We start from the raw sequence: 26790 nt of genomic DNA, 5'->3' as shown, positions 1-26790 counted from the left end.
AAATAATAAAACAAAACTCTTTTAAGCTTAGAGGCTGCTAAGCAGCCCCCCTGCAGTAACGGTGACCCGACTCCGGCCGGGCACCAACTTAAACTGAGGTGCCTCTGGCTGGGGGGCGGGGTTATAGGGAGAGTGGACCCAAGTGCATCCTGGGAGCTAAAAGCTTTAACTGCGTGGTGCCCGGATTTGGTTCCCAACCTATACCCCCAAGGTCAACCCTGTGGACCCCCTATGGACCCTGAAGTAGAAAGTTAAATAAAACAACAGGACTGGCAGACAGCCAAGAAGCACCCGGCTTCCTCTGGCACTAATCTAAAACTGAGGCCAGTGGGGTATAGAGGTGGGAGGAGCCAATTTGTATTTTAACAATATTTTATGTGCCTGGCTCCACTCATCACCCGTCTATACCCCTTTGTATACTCCAGTGTCCCCTAGTGGATGAAGGAGAAAAGACTATAATTGATTACAGAAGTGTTCACCCCTTCTTGTTTTATTATAACAAAGGCAATTTGGGTTAGTCTCAGCAAGCTTTGTGCATCTATCTGAACACTGCAATTTTCATCGCTGCTCTGCAATATTACTGAAGCTTCATCAAACTGGATGGGGACATTAAGTGGACAGCAGTTTGATATCTTTGCACAGATTTTCAATAGAAATAGGCCACTCCAGAATTTTCTTTGTATTCACTCCAATTTGGCTCTTGCTGTATGAATTGGGCAACTAACTATTTTGCAGATTGCAGCAGGATATGTCTAGATCATGTCTTATCTATTTTGTCCTCTACTTTCAAAATTTTTTCCAATCCAGTAGAGAACAATCCCAATAGCATTGAGTAAGTGATAGCAGTCTTGGAATGATGCGCCTGGGAAATGTTGGTATCATCAGTCTATGGCAGAGGTTCCCAGACACGGTCCTCACGGCTCCCAAACAGTTCAGGCTTTAGAGATATACATGGTTGAGTACAGGTGGCTTAATTGTATCTCAGTCAATTTGAATTAACCACATGTGCTTAACCATTGATATCTCTAAAATCTGAACTGTTTTGGAGCCTTGAGGACCACATTTGGGAACCTCTGGTCTATGGAATATTCCTTTACTTGTGGGTCAAACATGATTTTGTGAGAGATATTGGCAAAATTATTTACTTTTTGCCAACCTCCCATAAAACACAAATCTGTCCACCAATGGACAGTTTCTCTCATCTAGAAGACTGTAACTCTGTCAGTTAACATCTTACTGAGCCTCCAAAACAAATGCCCTTCTCACATGGATAAATTCACAGTTGTGTCAATATCTAGATTCTGGGGGATATTAAAAAGGTGTGGCTGAGCCCCTCCTTCTCCAAGCCTGAACATGTGTCTTCCTTAATTCATTATTTATATTGTTGGGGAATATATCAATGTTAAAAAAAAAATAAAAAAATACAAATTCTGCAGATGCTGCTTTCTGTATAAAATAGAGGCCCATTAAGCTTATTTAAAACAAATATTTGTTTTCATTTTTTTTTTTAAATCTTTAAAAAGATTGACAATTTTATTTAACCACCCCCCCCCACCTTTCCTTGATAGTACAATATGTTTATGATGGGTTGTTACAGGGAGTTATCTTAAATTGCTTAATCTCTGCAGTAGCAAGTGAAGATCCATGGTGAATGGAGGGCAACAGTGCTGGACCCCATTTCCTGTAGAGCTTGAGGGATTCATTAAAAGGTGCAGGGAGCACAAAAACACAACCAAGGTAAAACTGCTCTGGCTTTATCAGCAGTCTAATCCGCTTATAGCCACATCCTACTTGGAGCAGGTACCAAAAGTCATGGGAGAAACTTTTGTCAGGAGATTTATAAATCTCCCAGCCAACACTTAGAGGCGTCAAGGTTTTAAGGGGGCTGAGCCCCTCTTTCTCGCAGTCCATGTGTCGGTCCAGTAATCGCGCTGAGCAAAAAAATGTGTGGGTCCCAGAGAACTCTCACTTTAAAAAATTGGGGTCCTATTCCACTTTTTCTGGGTCCCATCACATATTATGGTACAATGCTGGGGGCAGGTAGCAGTTGGGGTAGAGGGGGTTAAGGGGAAGCAGTAGTTGGGGTAAAGCTGGAGATAGAGGCAGGGAGAAGTGGGGGGTAAGGGCAGGCAGTGCTGGAGGCAGGGAGAGAAGTGAAGACAGCAGCTGGGAAAAAGCTAGGGGGCAAAGATCGAGCTAGGGGCAAACCGTGCTAAGGGTAAGGAGGTAAGGGTAGAAATAGGCTAGGGCAGCATTGGAGCAAGGAGGGTGTTAGGGGCAGGCAGTACTGGGGACAGTGCTGTGGGGGTAGGGAGGAGGTAGATTGTAGGCAGGCATAGGGTGTCACAGTGGTTTGCTGCCCATACACAGAGCACACATCATGGGGCAGTGACCGAGACCAGCGCTTACCTTTGCAGAGGAGGAGGGTGGCTGCACTACACTGGGTGAGTCGGGCCAGTCTCTGAGGCATAGGTAGATGGTGCTGGCGGCGGCAGCTCCCGGGGTCAGTGCGTCCTGTAGAGGATGCAGAGGCACCACTGGAGACTGACCTGGGCTGGAGGAAAAAGCCCTCAGCAGATCAACGTGCTGTGCTGACAGGCTGAGAGAGGAAGACACTGCAGGCAGTTATTGGCTGGGGAAACAGGTAGCGAGCGATTGGTTGGGGTGCTGGAAACGCTGCCTCTCTACTGCTGCTTCTGGGGAGAGGGCGGAGCCTGGTGGTCCCAGTATCTGGCTGGTCGGAGCTGCCTGGAGATTGGGTGAGGACCGGAGGGGTGGGGACTAGAGGAGGAAACGCCGGCGGCGGCTATTGGTTGAGAAGACGCCACTGGCGAAGATTGGCTGCTGCAATGCTGCACACAAGAGTCTCCTGCAGGACCCACTCAGTTTTTAAAATTGGGTCCCAAACAGACTGTAGGGCATATTTTGTGATCCCTGCAGCTAAAACACCTCACCACCACTTAAAGGGGAGAAAAAAATTCAGGTCGATTCATGTGAAATATCAGTGACTGAACCTGGAATGGACAAAGGAACAGGGGACTGGATTACTCCCTTTCAATACACTACCTTTTAGCTCATAAGATCTATAGGTAAGCAGTAAACACTAAAGTATATATTTATGAAGAAGCCACCGCTTCTTGGATGGTTGGAGCTCTAAATTTAAAGCGGCACAAATATTAAGTGCAAAACTTGACAGGGCTTTGCATTAAATATTAGTACCACTTTAAATTTTGAGCTCAAACCCACCACGGGTTTATTTTGTAAATATGCCCATACTATTCTTAAAGAGCCTGCTCTATTTTGGCAAGACACCTATACGGCACCTGCTGAAAGCCAACAGAAAAGAGATAATACGGTCAGCAATCCCCTGGCTGCTTTGTGTAGAACTCTGTCATGTATGTTACTCTGCAGTTCTGATCCAGAGTAACTGGCCAGAAGGAATTAGCCATAGTCACCAGCAAAAGATAAATATCATCCAGTCAGAAAGTCTTTGCGATCTCTCTCATAATCTTTTCAATAGCCATTTACTGAATTTGCTTTGATGTTTTATGATCTTTGACGAAGTTTCCATTTTAAATTCATTGGCGGATTGCTCACACAGTCTTTTTTATCTTGAAAGCAATTAAAAACTTTGTAATGGGGGGCATCCACTAGACGATATTATCCCTGTCCAACCTCTTAACGATTTTCCCTTGAAGCTTCCCTTGAAATATGATCTTCCACTCTGAACAATTTGCAAAAGATCTAACAATAAACTATGTTGTTTTAATCTGTGATTGAGAGCTTTCAGCTATAGTGGGCAGACAGTGGTTCATCGTTTGATCGTTCAGCGTGAACGATGTGTAAACGATGTGTAAACGATTTGTAAGCAATCAAGTGAAATTGACCTGCATGTTCAGTCGATGGAGGAGACGATCAAACGACCAGCGGGAGCGCGCATCGTACATCGTTAGAAACAATTACTGCACGATTTGCAAACGATGTTCGAACGATTTTCTCACTATCGTTCAACTTTATCGTCTAGTGGATACCCCCCTTAAATCTACAAAGATGGACTCCAATCAGTTAGATATGAGAATGCTAAAATGAACAGACTGCACCAGTATTATTATTAGGTCCTTTTACCAAAGGACTGAACACATTTAATCAATAACTAATTTCTAGTTGTATTTAATAAAAAGTGTTTATGTTTTTTATTTGACATTTCAGAGTATTTTATGTTAATCAGTGTTAATAATTCCCCAACAAACACAAAATGCTTATTATAGCCCAATAATACGTATACCATACACAAGGAAGGGACAATAACTTTTAAAGATAAATGGTCATTTAGCATACATGGGTACACAGAAAGCTTTCAGAAGCAATGCATAAACAAGAACGGCATATTGATCTGTACCACAGGCCAATGTATGTATTATTACTTACCTATAAACATAAGATAATCATAAACACCCTCTACTGTCAGCACTTCCATGAAGCAGTTCTGGTTATGCTTTCTCTCTATATTCTCAGAACGGTTGGCATTGTTCTTGTACAAGTCATTAAAAAGCTGAATTCAAAACATGAAACAAATAGGCAATGAAACGATCACATAAAAATCAACATAACAGGAAAGAGATGTTGCAATGGCAAGATTTATTTGGAATCCTGCTTCACACCTTTTTGTCATTTTCCGATGTGGGACTGAGTATAGTCAATTCAGGTCTGCTTGGTTTGGGTTTCGGGGATTCACATGAGTTAATGAAATTCATGATGAAGAGCTCAAGATGTTGTCCTTTCTGTAATATAAGGAGACATTATAGCTTTGGAACATAAAATAAGTCTGATGGGCTTAAAAGATAAATCTTACATTACCTCTTTAATTAGCTTGCCTGGTACAGACTTGATCATTTTACCTGAAAATTAGAACACAGACAGTCACAATGTAATAGTACAGTACCTTTATCAGCAGAGTTTTGTTACTTACATAAGTTCAGTAACAGAAATATAAAATTATCTAGAAATGTCACAGCGTTCTGAATGCAGTGCCTTAAGACAGGCTCCTGGAGCAGCACATTTATTACATTTACAATCATGTGAATAGTCTTTAGATTATGCTAATGATATGTCTATTAAGATATGCTTCTTTTAGGTCACATGCTATTTCACTTTTATAATCTTTCTATAGTGCCAGCATATTCCACAGAGCTTTACAAATAGAAACAAACACAGTAATAAAACAAATTGTGGTACTTTAAAGACAGACAAAGCAGTAAGTGGGCACTGCTCACAAATAGGTGGATAAGTTCCACTTATTGCGTGTTGGGTGCACCACATAGCAATGGAATAAAACGCTTAGTGGGGTTGTGAGATCCAGTCAGAGGCAACAAGGTAAATTTGTGTGTAGAGCGTAGTGATAATCTGGTAGAAAAGTCTGAGGCTCAGGAATTTGGTAAGAGGTGACATTTCAGAGAACTGTTGAAGGTTTGGAGGCAAGGGGAAAGTCTTGTTATATGCGGAAGGGCATTCCACAGAGAGGACACAGCACTGAAAAGTCCTGTAATTAGTATTGTGAGCAGGTAATGAGTGTGGAGGAAAGACAAAGCCATTGGGCAGAGCAGCAATAGAAGTGGGTTTTGCAAGACAAATTGGTCAAGCTGCTGCAGTCAAAATAGAGTCTAGGGTAGGGGTGGGCAAATAATGGGCCCCCCAGCTGTTGTAGAACTACACATCCCAGTATGCCCTGACACAGTTTTGCTATTTGGCCATGCTTAACTGCAAGGCATGCTGGGTGTGTAGTTCAGCAACAACTGGAGGGCCGCTTATTGCCCACCCCTGGTCTAGATGGTCTATGTACTAATAATCGCGTTACTGCCATGTTTATTATGTATCCAATTTGCAGGGGATATTTTAATTTTTAATGAAAATATCCCCAACTATGTACATAGGAGAACTCGCAGGGACAATGGTTGCGGTAACCGCTGTCCCTGCGAGTTATATCCCCGGCTAATTGTAGAAGTCTTTCACAGATGTGAAAGACTTCTTCTGGGGAAGCTGACACTGCGCATGCACACAGCGTCAGCTACCGGAACTGGCCAAGGGCTGCGGGGGAGAGATCAAAAGATCTCTCTCCTGCATTGGGAGCACCCAGAGGATCACAGTAGTTTACACCATCTGAAGATGGTGTAAGCTACCGGGATAAACTCTGAAAAACTTTGCTTTTGGAGTTTAGTACATAGGGGTCAGATCGTAGTCCTCCATTGATAATAATGGGGACTGGGATCTGCTGTGCTAATTAGCACTTTGCCAGAGATTTCTGTGACATATCCTGCATTGTGCTTTTTATACATAGGAACAATACATAAAGTTAATTCAGAAACTGCAGTTTTAATACATAGTCCCCTAGATGTACAATCTTTTTATTGGAAGAATGGTAAGAAGAGAATTCTAATAGTCAGTAAGTAGATGATGAGTGAATTCACTAAAGTTTTTGCAGTGCATTGTGTTTATCTTTTTAAAAGCACTGGTGTATCAAATTGTACGTAGACATGACACTTGTGCTCATCAAGTTAATAATCTACAACAACATACAGTAGGTATCTTTCAGCATTTAAAAGCAAAAAAGCAGATAGTGACTTCACTTTAACGGTTGAATTGAATCAGTTCTATATTTCCTTTACTGTAGAGGCAAGGCCGCCATCAGGGAAGAACTGCCAGGACTAGAGTCCTGGGCCCGGACAGAAAGGGGGCCAGGGTGGCAGCGGAGTGTATAAGTGCGGGGGCATTTTGAAAGGGGCTCCGGCCAAATCATAGCTCGCGGACCGGCAGCCAATCAGGAGGGGCCACAGCAGCGGTTCCTGATAAGCTGCCGGTCCACAAGTTCCGATTAACTTGCTGCCGGCACCAAATTCAAAATGGCGCTGCATCCCGGGCCCCCTCTCTCGGCCTGGGTGAGACCATGAGTGAACGGCAGCAGCGTGTCTGGGGCAGGAGCTGCAGTCCGGCAGCCGCCAGCCAGCGGGGAGAGGCTGGGCCGGGAAGAAAGCAGCCAGGAGGAGAGGGAGAAGCAGCAGTGGTGGGGGGAGGAGCTGCAGCGGTGGGGGAAGAAGCTATCTACAGCCGCTGCCACACAACGGTGAAGATGAAGGATGGGCAGGAGAGACTGCGGGGATCCCAATTCCCATCCAGATATTAGTGTGGTGGAGACAGACCAGGTACAGAGACTCCTGCTCTCTCACCCTCACCCAGCTTTCCCACCTTCATATCTATATTAAGGATTGGCATATTAACACCCACCCCCAAATTTTGATAATGAAAAAAAAATGGTTTACGTACCAATTGATGCCCTACCTCTGCTATAGCTCCACCCACATTATCCACAGCAACGCCCACCTCTGACAAACTGCCCCTTCCCCCCAACCGCAGGAGAGAGGCCCTGACCATTTTGTCAGAGTCGGGCCCAACAATCTCTGATGGCAGTCATGTGCAGAGCCAACATTTCTTCAAGAAGTCTGACATTCAGTTATTTCAAGCTATTGACTTTATTGGATTGAGACTTTGCTCTGTAAAGTATTGAATGTTTTTATGGGACACCTACCTAGATTCACGTCTGGGAGGATCTTGTCATGAAACTGAGTCTCCAAGCTGTTTGGAGATAAGAAATCTGCTAACAATTGGCTGTTACTTAGCTCTGGGTGCTGTAACAGTCTCTGCAATGCGAGAACAAAAACACAAGTTATCTATCAAAAAAAGTTTTTTGTTTGTTTGCTTTAATGCAAAAATGACATTACAAACATAATGTAATACTGGAGACAGTACACCAATATGTGCCTTTATAAAGCATGCATTTTCAGAGTGACTTATTTACATGACTCGAGTCAGAACATTTCAGCACTTGCATAATGGCTTAAATTGACACCCCTTTATTAGTGACATTTAGCTGCCAGTGCCTTGCTTTCCCTTAGTCAACGTTTTAGTGTTCCCTTCTTGGGGCAACAAACCCAACAGCGCAGAGGAATGGGCTCCAAAGGGATTCTCATAATGCAGGTAAGAGGAAACAAGTGGGGCTAATTTTCAAAATATCTACTATTAAAGGTGGCCTAATCCTTTACTGCAGAATGTGTTTTCTTTTTCACAGAAGCAAGAAGGGTGATTATCTAACAGCCATTTGCGTTATGTTACTTCACCTATTATCATATTATCACATAACTATCATTGTTGTACCTGTAAATACTCTTCAAATTCTTCCCTTTTAGATGTTAAAAATTCATAGTTTTTAGGTCCAATGATCCTTTTTGATGGAAGCTGAGCATCCGGAAAGGTACCTTAGAATAAAAAGTGGTGTTATATATTTAGTACAAACGCAAACAAAAGAATGTATAATAATAATAATAACAACAACAACTGGTAAAACGATGCTCTGTGTTCTCTATAGTATTGAAGACAGCTACACTCCTTAAATGCACCATAAAAATTGTATATTTTAGGCTAGCTACACAAATTCTTTTTTTTGTCTGCTTATTCAGCAGATTCTAAAAGAGAAAGCAGACATCTAATATATTTGATTCTGCTACCAAACTTTGGATTTCTGTTCTCTTTTATATTAATAAAAACGAAATGGACAAAAATTGAAAAACAAAAAAAAACTCTTGTATTGGAGTTGAATGTACCATATACATTTTTTCTTTCTTTAATAAATATATGTATACACACACACATACTGTATATGAACATGTTAAATTCATAGTATGTGATCTTTTTATCAGTCTTTTTTTATGACAAAATCAAGCAATTCAAAAAGTGTTCATTAACTATGGTATTCTGCTAGTTTAGGTTGTATGACTTCATTTGTTTGGGCAGTTTCGTGGAGGAAGCAGGCACATGCAAAACTCATTATACAATAAGTAGAGGCCATCTCAACGCATAAAAAAAATTAATTGATTTGAATGTGTTCAGTAAACCTCAATTCAATGTACTTTTTTCATGTATCCGACTGGACTCTATTAAAAAACTGACCAATGGACTATGGGCATTACACAGCTGCAGGGAAGTCTGTGCAATACCGTCCAACTAAATACAAATGCAGCAGGTGGTGTCTGTAGCAAATAGACACCTCCTGTATGCATCTGCAATCAGAGTAAAGCGTCAGTAGACGCTGCCTCGGATCACAATTGCAGCCATCGTGTTGCTGCTTACGCAGGAAGTCTTCGTCTAATGATGCAAACCATGGCTCAACAGGCCCGTGTTTTTGAAAAATGGTCCTTTGTCTGCCCCCCACAAACGGGGGGACTGCGAGTGATCATGAAGGACCCATTAAGCATAGGCGCATAATGGGTCCTATGCATGCCTAGTCCTCCAACAATCGGAGATGTACGCAAACCACCAGGTCTGTGTACATCTCTGAATCAGGCCCTGTGTGTTCAATGTCGCAAAAGAGCTGTGAATTAAACACCAAAAAGAAATTAAGCTGGGGGGGCGTGGCCTGACTGCAGACGCGAGTGGACACAATCCCTGTGGGCTCCTGCTAAATCCCCTACAAAAGGGGTTAATGAGACCCTCTCCCGGACCCCAAAGGTCTGAAGCGCTTTGCGGGGCCTCTCGGGAGTCTGCTGGGACACCTGCGGCTGTGTTAGAAGTCCGGGGAAAGTGTCAGCCGACCACCGGCGCATAGCGACGCACTGAGGCCTGTCAGACCTGTGAAGCCGGGGACTGGATTTGGAGTGGGACCCGCCGGAACGCCCCGCGGTAACGCGCAACTCGCGCCTTAAGGTAGCCTCTCTCTCCTGCCCCGCATTATCCGGAGATCTCTTTGAGGGACTGCTGGTGCTCACCTTACCCTCTAGAAGGAGGATTAACAGGCCCCAGGAGTCGGCTGTATTAGTAGCTGGGCGTCCTGCACTCAGCCTGCATCTGTCAACTGCGCTGTCCTGCTGGTGTGAGTAGGTGGCTTAGGCTGCCTGATATAAACTGGCTTGAGATTGCTCCCCTCCTGCCTTTCCCCCAGTCCTGACATCCAAGAGTCAGGGGCAGATTTTCCCCAGCACAGCCAGGCCTGAAATGAGATTTCTATAAAGGTCCGGTGGCCATTTTGGAAAGTATTCAGGCTGACTCTTCTGCTTAAGCACAGCCAATTTTATTTTATTTGAGCAAATCTATCAGTAATTACTCTGCAAGTATATTCTGAACTCAGTGAGATGTAGTCGCTGCTTCACTTTAACACATGTTCAATACCGCCTATAGTAAGACCTGAGATCAGTTCAGCATATTGAAGTCATTGCATGTTGGTGTGTCTGTGCTAATTCATATTTCTATTCTGCAACAATCTTAATATCATACATGGCGCCTAAGAAGCCGAGAGTCGAGAAACCTGTCTCTCAAATTTCTTTCTTCAAAGCCTCATCTCAATCTCCTAAATCAAAGGCTGTTGAGGAGTCTGCAGCACGAAAGGGGTCCGCTATATCTCAACCTGCACAAAGCGAAGGGGCGACACCTCCGGGCCCCTCTCAGGATACTTCAGAGGATGGAGAAGTTCTTACAGTGGGTACAATGAAAAAACTCCTCTCACAATTTAAAAATGAAGTTGCAGCTGAATTTCGGGCTACTCTTCAGTCTTGTCAACACTCCATAGATGATCTTGGAGGTCGTACGGATGATTTGGAGACGAAAATGGGTGAAGTGGTGGGGTCACATAACGATCTCATCACAATGCATGAAGCAATGCAGAATGAAATAGCATCACTCAAAGATAAAGTGTGTGACTTGGAGGACCGTTCACGCCGAAATAATCTAAAGCTACGAGGCGTTCCTGAGAATATATCCAATAGCAGCCTCCACGATTACACAATGTCTCTGTTTCAAAAGCTTCTTCCTTCTGCGAAATCTACTGATCTTTTGATCGACCGTATTCATAGGCTCCCCAAAGCCAAAAGGGCACCAGAGAACGCATCAAGAGATGTCCTCATGTGTATGCACTTCTTCCATATTAAAGAGGCTCTGTTGAAAGCTGCTCGTCCATCGGAGGAAACGGCCGCTGTTATGGGCCAGTTGCAATTATATGGAGATCTATCGCAGGCTACTCTACTAAAGAGACGTTCACTTCAACCTATCACTTCTGCCCTTCGAAAAGCTGATATTCTTTACAGATGGGGCTTTCCTACTAAACTCCTCATCTCACGCAATGGCTCCTTGACCACCATTTCCTCTATTGAAGAGGGTGAGAAATTTCTTTCAGAGATGAAGGTAGAAGTGTCCTCTTCTAGATGCTCTCCTCTTCGCCATATTCAGAAGGACTGGTCGACTGCTGAATCGTAATGATTTCGAATAACTTTGTTTTTTGTTTTTTCCCCATGCCTATATGGTAGAGTTGATTAGTCTCAAGAACCGTAAGACTGTAATATTGAGTTAGATTCTTTGTTATTATGTTGGTCATAGTGTCTAAATGGGTTCCTCTGTAGGCTGGGGAGAAATTCAAGTTATCTTATCTCAGGTCTAGAAGTTCCGCTGATCTAGGTTATAGTTATGACCTTGTATTCCTAATGTTGTTTAAGGTGGTGTATGACATGTGTTTAATTTCCCATGTACCCCAATTGTGTTGCCATGGTTAGGCAACCGTCTCTGACCTCAAGTGAGGGCATTTCAGTTAGTTTATCTTTTTGTTGTTATTTAATTTTTATCATTGTGTTTTTATTTTTCTGTTTATTATTTATTCATTTATTTTTTCTTCCCCCTTTTGTTTTTTTATTATTTGATTGTAGTAGGCCAAGATGTACTGATTCAAATTGTCGCTATACACAGCTCAGGGGTTACAAATTCCCACTGGTTTTCAACTATCTCATAATACTTTATTATGGTTAATCTGATATCAATTAATGCCAAAGGGCTTAATTCACCGCATAAGAGAAGGCTCGCTTTAAACCATTTCCATAAATTAAAGGCTCAAATTGTAGCAGTTCAGGAGACACATTTCTGCGTCTCCTCTCCACCAGCGTTTAATAATGATAGATTTCCCCTTTGCTATATGGCTAGCGGTCCATCTAAGAAAGCTGGAGTAGCAATCCTTATCTCAAAACATTGTTCATTTGTACTGAACAAACAATATTCTGACCCGGGAGGGAGATATTTAGTGCTGGTGGGTCAATTAGAGGGTAAGGAGGTTACCATAGCGTCCCTATATGCCCCCAATACACGTCAATTGAATTTTTGTAGGAAATTTTGTGCTTTTCTCCAGAAATACAGTAAAGGTGCCATTATTATTATGGGAGACTTTAACCTTGTGCCCGACCCCTTGTTAGATAGGTCCAGTAAAAGTTTGCCCAGGAATCGGCAGTCTACCGAGTGTTCTAGAGGATTCCGACAGCTCCTTGCAGAATATGAGCTATATGACATTTGGAGAATTAAACATCCAGCAGATAGAGATTTCTCATTTTTCTCACATGTTCATGGCTCGTATTCAAGAATAGACTTAGTACTAGCTGATAAATTTACGCTATCTTCTATTAAAAAAATAGATATTATGCCTATGGCATGGTCTGATCATTCCCCTATTTTCTTTTCATGGGACATTGCACATAGACAACATATCCCTGGCCCGTGGAGATTAGGTAAACATATGTTTGCTCAGCCAGAGGCTCAACAACATATTCAGAAGTCCTTATCGGAATACTTAATCAATAACAAACCAGATGAGACCTCTGTCTTTAATTTTTGGTGCACCTTGAAGGCTGTTGTTCGGGGCTCTGCAATACAAATTGCCGCCAAGTTTAAACGAGAATATAGATTAAAATGGGCAAACTTAGAAGAGGTTGTTAACTCACTAGAAACAGCTCATAAAGCGGACCCAGCAAATAAAACCATATATAAAGAGTTAGCTGGGGCACGCAAGCAACTTAATGTCTTTTTACTACAGGAGGTGCATAGGAACCTTGCCCGTTTGAATCAGAAGTTCTATGTATTTGGAAACCGTGCATCGAGATTACTTGCCCGTAAGTTAAGAGGAAAGCGGGCTAGAGAAAAGATATATTCGATTAATAAATCGAAAGGGGGTAGGGTGATCGATCCGTTTAAAATAGCAAACTCCTTTGCTGAGTATTATGCTAAATTATATAATCTACGGGAGGATCCTTTAACTCCTCAACCAAGCTTAGAGGGAATTAAAGAGTTCCTCAGGGATGTAGATCTCCCTGTCCTAGACTCGGCCACATGTGAAACTCTTAATGCTCCGTGGACCATAGAAGAGGTTGAGAAAGCTATAGATCTCATGCCCTTAGATAAAGCCCCTGGTCCTGATGGATATCCCTCTAATTTTTATAAGGTTTACAAGGCGGATTTGGCGCCGGTACTTTTACTAGTGTTTAATGAAGCTACCAAGTCAGGAATATTTCCCAAAGAAATGCTAGAAGCCCAGATTATAGCCATTCATAAACCAGGCAAACCCACCACTGAGGTTCAGAATTATAGGCCCATTGCTCTACTAAATGCTGATATTAAGCTCTTCGCCAAATTAATAGCTTTAAGACTCAACCCACTGCTACCATCTTTAATTAATGCAGACCAGGTGGGTTTTGTTATGGGTCGCCAATCACCTGATAACACCAGACGAGCCTTTAATATTATAGAACATTGTGAGAAGGCTCAAAAACAACTACTACTCTTATCATTAGACGCGGAAAAGGCCTTCGACAGACTACACTGGGGCTACTTCCGGGAGGTTTTTACGAAATTTGGGTTTCAGGGATTAATTGTAGATTCCATTCTGGCATTGTACACAGTCCCCTCAGCTAGGGTATATGTAAACGGTTGCCTTTCCTCTAATTTTAGCATCTCTAATGGCACCCGTCAGGGGTGTCCTCTCTCCCCATTAATTTTCGCGCTAGCAATTGAGCCTCTGGCTGAAAAAATCAGAGGGTCACATGAAATTCAGGGCCCTAAGCTGGGGAATACTAGCCACAAAATTTGTCTATTTGCGGATGATGTTTTGATTAGTCTGTATAATCCCCGAGACTCCCTCCCTGCTCTACACCATCTGCTGGATGCTTATTCAAGGGTCTCATTATATAAGCTTAATTCTAATAAATCCGAAGCCCTCCCAATAAATATCCCCACGGACACATTAGAATTTTTAAAATCATCCTTTAACTATTCATGGGTATCATGTTCCCTGAAATATTTAGGAGTGCGCCTGACTAGAACCAAAGATATAATTGAATGCAATTATGCCCCTCTACTGGCCAATTTTGAAGTGGCCTTGAAAGACTGGATGCTACATGAAGTATCCTGGCTGGGCAGAATAGCTGCCTTTAAAATGGTGCTACTGCCAAAACTGCTGTATCTGTTTCGTACTATTCCCAGAGTTCTTCCTAAACCTATGTGCAATAAATTTAACAAAGCCATAGGCCGATACATCTGGAAAGGGGGTAGGCCGAAAATAGCAAGAGCAACTCTCTCTTTACCTAAACTTGAAGGAGGAGTTGCATTCCCAGATATAGAGAAATACCAGTATGCTTGTTTGATAAATCAGGCGAGAGATTGGTTTATGGAGGATAACATTAAACCTTGGGTTGCGTGGGAATCGGAGGCCGTTAAACCCCTAGCTCTCCCAGATTTGTTATGGCTTCCGGTCGCCGCAGAGCCCCCAAGTTCCAGGCACTCTGGTTCAGTTGGTGCCACAATACAGGCCTGGAATAGATTCGTTATTAAGCGTGAAGATGTTTCCTTACCGACAACTGCTCTCTCATTATCTTGTATAGCTAGACTAATTGGAAATCTACAGGTGGAGTCTTGGAATGCTGCAGGAATTAATTCATTGGGGGATATGATGTCGGGTGGAAAAGTTATCTCCTTTTCTGAGCTTCAGAGTAAGTTCAGTCTCCCGAAACAGGATTTTTTAAAATACTTGCAGATGCGGCATTGGGTTCAGAGCCTACCCTCCCTCAATCTCCAACACAGTTCCTTACCTGGGTATATACTAAAACAATTCCAGTCCTCTACTCAAAAAGGTGGCATTACATGGTGGTATCAACAGCTAATAACGGAGAATAGACCAAACAAATTCACATCATTACAAAAATGGGAGAAGGATTGGTCAAGAACATTGGAAAAGGAAGATTGGGAAATGGTTTTTCGAACCTGCTATAAGATGTCCCGTTGTATGAACCACTCAGAAATGATCTTAAAATTGCTCCATAGATCATATTTCACCCCTGAGAAACAACATAAGATTTGGCCATCCATTTCTAAATTTTGCTGGAGAAAGTGTGGAGAAATGGGCAGTATTTTCCATGTATTTTGGTCATGCCCTCTACTGAGACCTATTTGGGTCGAAGTGTTCACCTTGATTGGGGACATTGCGGGAGTGGGGATACCACTGGACCCGGTTATTGCTGTTTCATTTTTTCCCGGGGAACTTATCAAAGGGAGATAGATATATATTGGGGCACATTCTGATTTCTGCAAAAGCTGCTATTGCTCAATTGTGGAGAACATACTGTGTGCCCAGCTTAGGTCATATAATAAATAAAGTAAATTGCCATTGTGATTTTGAGACAGCGGACAGTAACTATTCTACTGCGGTCTCTTCGCCCCATATGCTGTGGTTTAAATGGAAAGAATATAGGGATAGTCTGGGAGGAAATCCCTTGAGACCTGGCCCAACTGATATTGGAATACTACATTCTCCTTCTCCTTCCAATAATATTGTCTCGAGTTCCAAAAGTGTATTGTTTTGTCGATATAGAACTGGGTTATACAATACCGTTTTGAAAATGTGATATTTGTATGTATTTTCTGAGTGTGTAGTATCAAAAATTTAGCTATTTACTCTTTTTCTTTTGTCCCCCTCCTTTTATTTTATTGTGTTTTTAAATATTATTTTATTTTATTTTTTGTATATGTTATTGTTGAGATTATTATAATATTTCAATTTATTTACGGTATCTAATAAAAATATAATTGGTAAAAAAAAAAAAAAAAAAAGCACAGAAATTACCATTTATATAAAATAATGATGAAAAAAAAAAAGAAATTAAGCTTTGCTATGACCAGATTCTATAGCAGCAACTCTTCGGGTTTATTAAAGTGGTGGCTTTGCATTCAGTTCTGTTTAAGCCCAAAGTTTAAAAGGTCAATGATTTAAAAAAAATGATTTAAAAAAAATAAATCCAAACCAAGTTACAACTAAGCACAGTATTAACAGAAATCTTTAAGACCAAAACATACCATGGAATTCAGTCAGCTTTGACTCCAGAACATAAAATTCTATGTATTTTCTGTAGACAGACCAATGTTCAGCTTGATGTCCAACTATATTAATAAAAAATAAATAGACATAATGCATAGGTTTTTACATCTAGCTTTTTTTTCCCTCCCCCCCCACCCCAACATGCAAAATAGACTTACTCGGACGTAGTTGCTAGGAAACTATTTACCTGCTATTCGATCATTCCTCTCCACATCTATACAAAAAACAGGAATTCCCTCTTTTCGATCTTTCTTTTCAAGGTAAGCATTTTCAAAGAAATCAACATATGGAATACTGATTTTCCATGCAGAGAGATTGCGTGGGGTGTTGGGGGTAGTTGCAGTGAGAACCTCCACAGGAGAGTCATCTTCTAATACCATAATGCCTTCTTCAATCTACAGGAGCACATGGCCTCGAAATCAGTAGATATACTGGTATGCACCTTCATCCTAACAATTATCCACTCTTCCTTTTATTGAAGCGGATTATCCTTTACTTTATCTAAAAACAACGTAACCATATGGCATTCTAAAAAATTTTTTTCTATTTTACTTTAAAATTTTAACTAAGTGGTTTATTGGTTTGGGTCTTTCCCCCAGATTTCTCAGCATTTGCCCAATGCAGCAAGGTCTTGTACATACCTTGATAAGGCGATCTCTGCTGAAGAACACTGGTGGTATTAAAGGGTCAATTGCATTGGCAGAACTCTAACCTGCCTCGTGTACGGATGGCCGCTGTGCTTTTTTGTGCAATATACAGGTGGTACAATTTAATGGCAAATACTAGAGAAGCTACACCATTTAGGGATATGAAAATTGCTCAAGGTAGATTTATTCAGTAAAACAAAAAAATCCATTATAAAGTACCATTTGTATTCACATTTTGTGGTTTTCCGTGATCAAAATGAGCCTGGTTTTATAACGGCAGAAAAGGGTGCGCAAGCTATTGTGTGTTATGATAGATAATACAGATGCTCCTCACTTAGCGACAAAGTTCTGTTTCTACAACTAGGTCATTAAATGAATTAGTCGATAAGCGAGGACCATCTGACAGGAGGGGGTGCCGGCGCTGCTGGGCTGTCCAATCACGGTAGGCCACAGTCATTGGGACACAGAGACCGCGGCTCATGGTAGGAGGAGCCAGCGCTGCTGAGCAGCTCGATTACTGCTGGCCACAAAGAACAAGACTGTTGAAGTCAAGGCTGCCAGGCAGCACTGCCGGGTGAAGGTGCCGCCGGGCTGCCTGACCACAGATCATATGGGCAGGTCATAAGTCCGAGCGGTTGTTAAACAGGCAGGTCGTTCAGTGAGGTTCACCTGTATACACAAGATAATCAATGGTGAGAAATGAACAAAGTTCCACTCTAAGAACCAAGGGTTTGATTAAGATGTACGTAAGCCTGATGGTTTACATACAACTTCGATGTTTGGCGATCTGCCCATGCACAGGATCTGTACTGCGCAAGTGGAGATCTGTATCTGCAATGATGGTCGTACTACCCCCTGAGCCGCAGCATGAACAACATGCTGCGTCTGTTTGGGGGTGGGAAAGGGGCGGCGAAAGCCAGTATTACAGAAAACGGGGCATGCCGTAGCTTCGCTGGCCCCAAAAGCGCAAATTACATGGCCATCCTGAGTAACCTGAGGGTTACTCAGATGACATATGTTCACACAGATTATCCGATGCTGCGTCTTCGGACACAGCACCGGATCACAAAGCATATAGTTGGTGTCTTTCTACTACAAATGCCCCCTGCTGCTTTTACATATCGCACAGCAGCTGCGTACAAAGACACAGCTGCTGTGCAAAGTTCATACAACTCTGAATCAGGTCCCTTGCCAGGAAGACTAACGTTCCAATGTAATTATGTCGTAATCTTTTTTAGATAGCGGTTTCACTTAGTGTTAGTAGTGTGTGTGTTAATCAGTTAATATGAATAATTTATGATAATGATATGAAAACCCTTTGATTCAGATATGAAAATGTCGACTCTGATATATCAGTGCAAAACAATTTATTTATTGAAAGGTTATTGAGTTACATATATATGCATATAGTATGGAGCACTTCAACACATAACTGCTCCCCTTAGAATGGTATCCAAGGGTTTTATAATCCCAATTATGTTGACAAATCCCATGATTATTTGATCATCATATCATGAAGAAACTTTAATAGCTTTATGCCAGGTACTTTCTTACCATCTGCTGTTAAAAGTCGCAAGACGAGCCAAAATGTCGGACTGTGTGTAGCTGTGGTTATTAAATTATTAGAACAGGGTACATTGTGAAATAATATGCCATAAAATAAGAGATATGGTAAGAATTTACCCTTGTTATCTCTATTTCTACGAAGTCCAGAGGGTTCCACAGGATACCTTGGGGGTATTGGTGATTACGTCAGCCATCGGACACCACAGAGTTAAATTTTAATTTCTCCCAGAATGCACTGGGGTCCCTCTCTTATACCCCGCCCCCGAGCCAAGGCATCTCAGTTTCGTAACAAGCCATAGGCTGGAGGAGGAGAACAAAGAGAGAAGAAAGTCTGGAACACACAAGAATCATATTCTCACCAGAAGAAGACGGAAAAAGCGGTGACCAGATCAAAGCCCATCTGCAGTACAGGTGCGACAGGGCGGGAGTCCTGTGGAACCTTATGGACTTCGTAGTAATAGCGGTAACAAGGGTAAGTTCTTACCATATCTCTTATTTTCTACATCAGTGTCCATAGGGTATCCACAGGATACCTTGGGGATTGTCCCAAAGCAGTATACTTTAAGGGTGGGGACGCTCCCGTGCTGGAAGGAGAATCCGCCGCCCGAAGGAAGCATCCTGAGAGGCGAAGATATCAAATGCATAATACCTCACAAAGGTATGGACAGAAGAACATGTGGCTGCCTTGCACAGCTGAACTACAGAGGCACCACGGCGAGCTGCCCATGAAGGACCACAGACTGAGTAGAGTGAGCTTTAAGAGATGGTACAGACAGGCCCTCATAAATGTAAGCCTCAGAAATTGTCATGCAAATCCATCCTGCCAAGGTTTGCTTAGTGGCAGGCCAACCCTTCTTATGGAAACCATAGAGGACAAACAGAGTCCGATTTCCTAAATGAACTGGTTCGGTCAACAAAAATCCTAAGAGCCCGTACCACATCCAAGGAGGCCTCAACAGCAGACAGGTCTGGGGAATTAAAGGCCGGTACAATAATTTCCTCATTGATGTGGAAACTAGATACCACCTTAGGTAGGAAACCAGGGCGAGTGCGCAGCACTGCCCTGTCCCTATGAAAAATTAGGAATGGGGGGTGACATGAAAGAGACCCCAAATCTGATACTCTTCTGGCTGAGGAAATGGCCAGAAGAAACACAATCTTAGCTGTGAGCCATTTTAAATCCACTGAGCCCAGTGGTTCAAATGGCAGTCCTTGGAGAGCCCTAAGGACCACAGCCAAGTCCCAAGGAGCCACAGGTGGAACAAAGGGAGGCTGTATGCGAAGTACACCTTGCATAAAAGTGTGGACATCAGGAAGTGTAGCAATCCTACGCTAAAACTACACTGAGAGGGTGGAAACCTGCACCTTCACTTGCAAAGTGAAGCCCGTGATCTAAGTCCGCTTGTACGAAAGCCAAAATCCTGGATATCCTAAAAACCTGAGGATCATAGCCTCTAGGTCGACACCATTCAAAGAAAGTATGCCACACTCGGTGTTAAATTCTTGCAGAAATCGGCTTCCGAGCTCTGAGCATGGTGTTGACAACAGAGCTGGAAAAACTCCTGGACTACAAGAGGGCAGTCTCAACAGCCACGCCATCATAGAAAGACTGTGGTAAGGACCTTGAGACAACAGGTCCGGTCCGGACGTAGAGGCAACCGCATCGGAGCGTCTATGGATAGGCTCCCGAGATCTGAGTACCAGTGCCGTCTGGGCCACGCTGGAGCTATCAGCAGGAGAGTGCCACCTTCTTGCTTGAATTTGCGAATCACTCGAGGAAGAAGGGAGAACGGAGGGAAGAGGTACTCAAGCTGGAAGGTCCACCGGACCGACAGAGCATCTACCAGAAGTGCCTCTGTGTCTCTTGTTCTTGACCCGTACACAGGAAGCTTGTTGTTGTGTCGGGAGGCCATGAGGTCCATCTCTGGAAGGCCCCACTTGTTCACCAGCAGCTGAAACACCTCCTGGTAAAGAGACCACTCTCCTGGATGCACGTCTTGACGGCTGAGAAAGTCTGCTTCCCAGTTGAGGACTCCTGGTATGAATACTGCCGAGATGGCAGGGAGATTGCCTTCCGCCCACGCTAGAATGTGGGACACCTCTGTCAGGGCCGCCTGACTGCGGGTTCCTCTTTGGCGGTTTATGTAAGCCACCGTGGTGGCGTTGTCCGACTGCACCTGCATGGACTTTCCGTGGAGGACATATCTTGCTTGTTGGAGAGCTTGGAATACTGCCCTTAGTTCCAAGGTGTTGATTGGAAGCGCAGATTCTGCTAGCGTCAACCTTCCCTGGAAGAAGTGTGGACCCGACACCGCTCCCCAACCTCGAAGACTTGCATCCGTTGTCAGAAGGACCCAGTCAGCAATCCAAAAGGGGCGCCCCCTGTTCAGGTGAGTAGTCTGCAGCCACCAGGCTAACGACAGACGTACCTCCGGTGACAGCACCATTGTCTCTGTCTTTATCCGGTGGGGCAACCCATTCCATCTGGAGAGGATCAACTACTGCAGAGGTCTGGAGTGAAACTGGCCAAACTCCACCATGTCGAACATCGACACCATGGATCCCAGTAACCTCATCGCCGAGTGAATAGACACCCGGCGACTCTGCAGGCAACTGCGTACTTTTCCCTGTAATGCAGAGATCTTTTCTTCCTCTGATGTTGGGAGTCCAACAGGGCTCCAAGATGGAGCATCCTCTGTGATGACACCAGGGATGACTTCTTCCAGTTTATCAACCAGCCGTAAGCCTGCAACACAGAGACAGTCAATTGCAGATGGCGCTGAATGATCTCTGGAGACCGTGCCAACAGCAAAAGGTCGTCCAGATAGGGCAACAAGCAGACCCCCGGCATCCGAGGCTGCCATGACTTTGGTAAACACTCAAGGCGTTGTGGCCAGACCAAAGGGCAGTGCCTGAAATTGGAAGTGTTGGACTCCTACTGCAAACCTGAGGTAACGCTGGTGTGCTGAGACAATGGGAATATGCAGGTAAACATCCTGAATATCTAGTGACACCATAAAATCCCCAGGATCCATCACTAAAATGATGGAACGCAGGGTCTCCACCCTGAACCGAGGAACCCTCAAGAATTTGTTGAGTGATTTGAGGGTGAGGATGGGCCTGTAAGACCCATTGGGTTTCTGTACCAGAAAAATATTGGGAGTAATACCCTGGTCCTTCTGGGACAATGGGACCGGCACTATAACTCCAGCCTGGGGCATAGAGTGGATCACCTTCCGAAATTCCCGGGCCTTGTCTTAGTCTGACTGAAGGCCCGTGGTGGAAAACCGGCTGGGAGGCAGGAGAGGGCGTACCCCTAAGAGACCACTTCTCTTACCCAAGTGCCTACGGTTGTGAGACACCAGCACTGGGCGAACTGAAGAAGCCGGCCTCCCACTTTGGGGTCCCCCAAGGGGAGGCCCGTCCCGTCAGGCTGAGGGCTTATCGTCCGACTTAGGAGTTGGACGTCTTGTACTCCAAGCCTGCTTCTTTGAATTGGTAGATTTGTTGGCCCCTGCCTCTCTAGGAAAGAACTGCACTTTGAACTTACCAAACCCTGATGGGACTGTCGCCGATGGCAGACACGCAGACTTGGCTGCTGCCAGAGACATTAAAGGCTACTTACCAGGCCGCAATGATGACCCCCTGTAAAACGTCCGTCAGGTGCTGTACCGTATTGGACAATGAGTTTACCCACGCAGGTTCCTGGGAGACCTGGGGGGGCGAAAGTGGGAGACACTGGGGTACCATCAGCTGTCTAGGGAACCCATGCATGGGTGATGACCCTACCGACTGCTGCGATAACCCCATTTGGGGAAACGCAGGGGGGATCTCCAGCTGGCCCACAAGGGTTGTAAGTGCCTTAGCAAAACAAGCCCAGGGCGGTTCCTGCACAGGCGCATTTACAGAAATCTGGTGTGAAATTATATAACATGCCCAACATAAACCTTCAGTGTGCCCCTCACCCTCCGCTATTGGTACAGTACATGCGGTACACTTTAGCTGGAGAGGAAATTCACGTTCACTCTCAGACATGATGAGTGTAATGGAGTGTATATTACTCCCCTCACAGACAATATTTTTACTGTGAAGCAATGAATACCCTGCAACACCGCACAGGCTTTTGCAGAAGAAGAACAGGGATAGTAAAATGGCTGACTGTCAGTAGTGAAAGTACAGGCAGACAGCGCTAGCATTAAATCACATACAATGCAGAAATAAATCTCTGCACTATCAGCACTGAGATCAACTACGCAGACACAGAGCCTGGCAGGAAACAGTGCAGCATACTCTGACCTTACTCTGGAGGAGAGGTATGTGGGGGGACCCGGACCGCAATGCCACCAGTATCAGCTTCCAGCAGCGTTTGCACACTTCATTAGAAAATGGCCGCTGAGGAGCAGAGAGGAGGCGGAGTGCTGACAGCCCACCAGACCGCTGTGGAGAGGCACTGGCTGTTAGACAGGGAAAGTGCGCTCCCCTGGCATGCTATTAACCCTGGGACGCCGCGCTGTACCGCACATGCTGCGGCCCGCTGTCCCTGGTGGTCTAGTGGAAGCGCAGGTTAATACCTGGCTCCACAAGCAGCCTGTCCCCAGGGAGCCCCCTGCCTGGAGACCTACAGGACTGTGTTACCGGCGGGTACCCTCTGCAGGACCCCGCCGCTTACCTGCCCCCTTGAATCCGGCCACGGTCCAGGTAATCCGGCGTCACCGCTAGCTGTGACCCCAGATACCTACCAGCATCCCCGGATCAGTACCGGCGTTCTGGTCCGGTGGGGTGTAGGAGCAACGGCATGGACGTCAGTACCGACTGTCCATGCTGTACAACTCAATTGTGCAGCCACAGCTGCTTGTAGAAAACTTCAGGGGCCATTATAGCCCCACTCTGCTTGCAAGTGATCCGACTCCTGGCCGGACACCAACGAAAACGGAGATCCCTTGGCTCGGGGGCGGGGTATAGGAGAGGGACCCCAGTGCATCCTGGAAGGATGAAAATTTAACTCTGTGGTGTACGATGCCTGACATCACCACCAATACCCCCAAGGTATCCTGTGGATACCCTATGGACCTTGATGTAGAAAAGACAATTTCTGGTGAACTGTTGTTAATGTAAAACGATTTGGACTAGATTAATAATTTTAACCAGCTATTAGTTAATGATACATAAATATTTCGTTATCCAATCCTAGGCAGAACTCCATTTTTCCTTCCATAACATTTATTCTTCCAAAATAAAATGAAAAGAGTTTTTCCCAGTAGGGAATGTCAGATGACATAAGTGCACACCTATTACAATTACAACACACTGCCTATTAGCATTCAAACGTTGTCATATTTTAGGACAAAGCGCTAAAAAGCCTTTACTTACAGCATAATCGTCTCCCTCTGCTAACCCATAGTTAGGCAACATGGCTCCCTCCATCGTTGTGCTCTTAAACACTCCTTTAAGCCTGCTGCCAATTTTCCCAATACCAGAGGTTTCTCCTCTTTTTTGTGTGGTCCTAAAATAAAAGTGTATAAACATTACTACAGGTATATGTCAGTTGTGTAACCTTGGCAAATCATCAATTAATAACTTAGAAACACAAAAACCAGCAAGATTTTTATTATTAAGGTGAGATCACCGTTACTACATTGGGAAAAGACAACAATACTAACAAGATCAACCTTACTTTTTTTTAAGTGCTCTATTTGCAAAAAGTAACAAAGCACTTTAAAAGCACTGTTCTACAGCAAAGGCTCTGGTATCACTCAGATTTCTAACCCATTGTAATGTTTGTTAATGAAGAAGTCACTAAGAGGAGATGAATTTCATAGTCCTACTTTCACCTTTCTCCCATTTCAGCTAGCACCCCCCCTGAAAGTTGAAATAGTGCGCCGTTGCGCCGGCAGCTGATCGCGCCAGACAGGAGTAACAATTGAATAGCTCCTGTGAGGTGTGTAAGGGGGCGAAACAATTAAATACCGCCCATAGAGTGAGCCAAGAGGTGTACCATCTTTTTTCATCTGAAAATGCATCTTAGTCGCATTACAATGCAACAAAACCACTTCAGGGGACTGCACTCATTAATTTGAACCTGAATCTGTATATGAAGCACAACAGAACTTGGATAAAAGCCGCGGCTGTTGTATCGTGGCACTTTCGTACACAGATTCAGACTCAGTCGCTGCACAGATATACAAGTGTCACATATCAAATTAATCAGTGCAGTCGTGTGAAGCGGTTTAGCCGCATCACAAGCTGTGTCACCCAGGACCTGGCGCATCGAGAAGGGCTGTCTGGTGCAACTGCAACAATAGTGTATAAGGACACATTTGTACATAATAATGAATGGATATACAGTCATAGCGTACATACAACTGCTATATAGGTGTCCGTATATAAATCCGCGCTTTAGTTATTTTTGACATGCATGAATTACATCCAAAAATCACCTCACCAAGTTTTTATAAATATTAGTTTTTCTGAGGAATATGGAAAATACATACTGTATAGCTGAAGGTACATGATATTGCATACAATATATATATCAAATATAGTTTACAGTTTAACTGCATTTAGTACTGATTTGTAAATGACTCCCATAAATCTCAACATGTATTTACATGAATTGATGCAAAAACCTGTTAATGACAAATATAACATCAGGTGTGGCAAAGGGTGGGAAACGTTGGCAGTTAGTACCAAAAAAGGGACAGCAGGTAAGATCCTTAATCTATTGAAAGAGCTGAGCAGACATGAACATGGTCAACACCACAATTTCAATGTTAAAAATGGACATATGGGTAAACCAAGCAGTCATGTTAGAGATGGGTGAGACAATAGATGAGCATTCTCAGGCACAGCATCAGTTTACTGGTCATGCTTTCAGTGTACTGACATAAAAGCCAGGCATACTGCCTTTACAACACAGTGACACAGTAACTGGTCTACTACAACAACAAAAATTTGAACAGAAAACTTCAAACTTAACAAGCATTAAGTAGGCTATCACCACTCTAATATTATTTAAAAATAATGCCATAAACACATTATATTGAGTTTGTCTCTATTACTTTAAAATAAAATGTAAAGGCAGTATATTGCTATATAAAAGGAAAGTTATATCCTATTTTCACCCTTTGTTGTATAAATTACTTATGTAACAGCTAAAGAAAAAATCTTCTGCTCTCTAAAGAGTGTCTATATTCTGTTGGTTTGCTCTGAGAGCTCCTGTGTCTTATCCATAGTTCAAACTGGTAGTTTTATTAGCTTCTTCATGTGTACCTGTGTTATGAAACACGATTGAAAACTCTACTGGGGTAGTATCTGTATGGTCTTAATAATAAGTTCTGATAGAAAATCATTTTAAAACATATTGGTTTATGTATATAAAATGATAATTCTAAGAAAAAAAGTATGCATTCTGAATTGCTGAGTTGTAATACACGTTCTATTATCTGCTCTTTTCTTATGTCAACATTAGTGTTCTGTTTTGTGCCTTTTGCAGTTATTGCCCATCAATGAGCTAATGCATAAGTTTGTTAATATTTCATTTAGGATAGTTACTGCATTGTGTATCCAGACATGCAATTGTTTTCCCTCATCATGGTCTTATGTTGCACGCTGCCCTACTGTACTTTGGGCCTGATTCAGCATGGATCGCTATTATGCTTGTACGTTGCTAATAATCGCCTGACCACCCACCCATTACCACCCACAAACAGCACTTCCTGTCACTCTGCCATGGGTCTGCGTATCCTCTGCGATTGCACCGACAACCGCAATAGCTTGTTTGCGCTCGCGCATTGCGATGCATACTCAGTATGAAACAATCGGCCGATTGTGAGTGTATAAACAACTGCGTTACTTGCTGAATTGGGGCCCTTAGTTCAGTATTCTAGTTGATTACTGCTTACGTCTTACATTTAAAGTAAATAATCTTTGAGAGGTTAATAAACACTGTTCTATGGTTTCATGTTTTTAAATCCTGGTAGGACATGATGCAAGTGGTCAGCTCCAGCTTATTGAGGACATACCGTATGTATTAATTGACGGGGCAAGTAACAAACTGGTGTTTCTCAAAGGTTTAGAGAAAGTTATTGTGTATCTGCTAAATCATTTAACACAGAAGATATCTCTGGCTATTTGTGTGTGATGAGTATATTTACTAATGAGGGTGAAAAATAGAACACAATTTCCCATAAAGACAATGACATTCACACAAGGAGTTGTACCACAAGAATGCAACCACATAACTGCAAAGTTAAGAAATTTCAACATGCTGTCTCATAACTCACCGTATATCATCCAAACACAGGCTATTTCTGCAACAAGTACATAGAAATACAATTCACAATCAAGGTTATAAATATTTCT

At 43.3% G+C, this 26790-nt stretch overlaps 1 protein-coding gene across 5 annotated transcripts in view; it reads right to left on the bottom strand.

Annotated features, from left to right (window-relative positions):
* SNX14 (sorting nexin 14) overlaps positions 1 to 26790 on the bottom strand; it is a 146814-nt gene that overhangs the window by 52047 nt on the left and 67977 nt on the right. For 3 of the 5 annotated variants that reach the window (XM_088472009.1, XM_088472007.1, XM_088472008.1), the window contains exons 16-24: positions 26712 to 26738; positions 23800 to 23932; positions 16404 to 16611; positions 16195 to 16278; positions 8206 to 8306; positions 7580 to 7691; positions 4858 to 4898; positions 4662 to 4781; positions 4429 to 4552 (exon numbers count right to left, since the gene is read on the bottom strand). In XM_088472009.1, coding sequence (XP_088328135.1) covers positions 4429 to 4552; positions 4662 to 4781; positions 4858 to 4898; positions 7580 to 7691; positions 8206 to 8306; positions 16195 to 16278; positions 16404 to 16611; positions 23800 to 23932; positions 26712 to 26738 — 950 coding nt within the window. The remainder of the gene's footprint in view (positions 1 to 4428; positions 4553 to 4661; positions 4782 to 4857; positions 4899 to 7579; positions 7692 to 8205; positions 8307 to 16194; positions 16279 to 16403; positions 16612 to 23799; positions 23933 to 26711; positions 26739 to 26790) is intronic. The other 2 variants (XM_088472010.1, XM_088472012.1) reach the window with 1 other exon arrangement.

Source organism: Taudactylus pleione, unplaced genomic scaffold (genome assembly GCF_031769625.1).
Source record: "Taudactylus pleione unplaced genomic scaffold, aTauple2 ptg000015l, whole genome shotgun sequence".
Lineage (NCBI taxonomy): Eukaryota > Metazoa > Chordata > Amphibia > Anura > Myobatrachidae > Taudactylus > Taudactylus pleione.
Note: the sequence above shows the minus strand (reverse complement) of the source record. Positions and strands in the feature narration are given on the sequence as shown.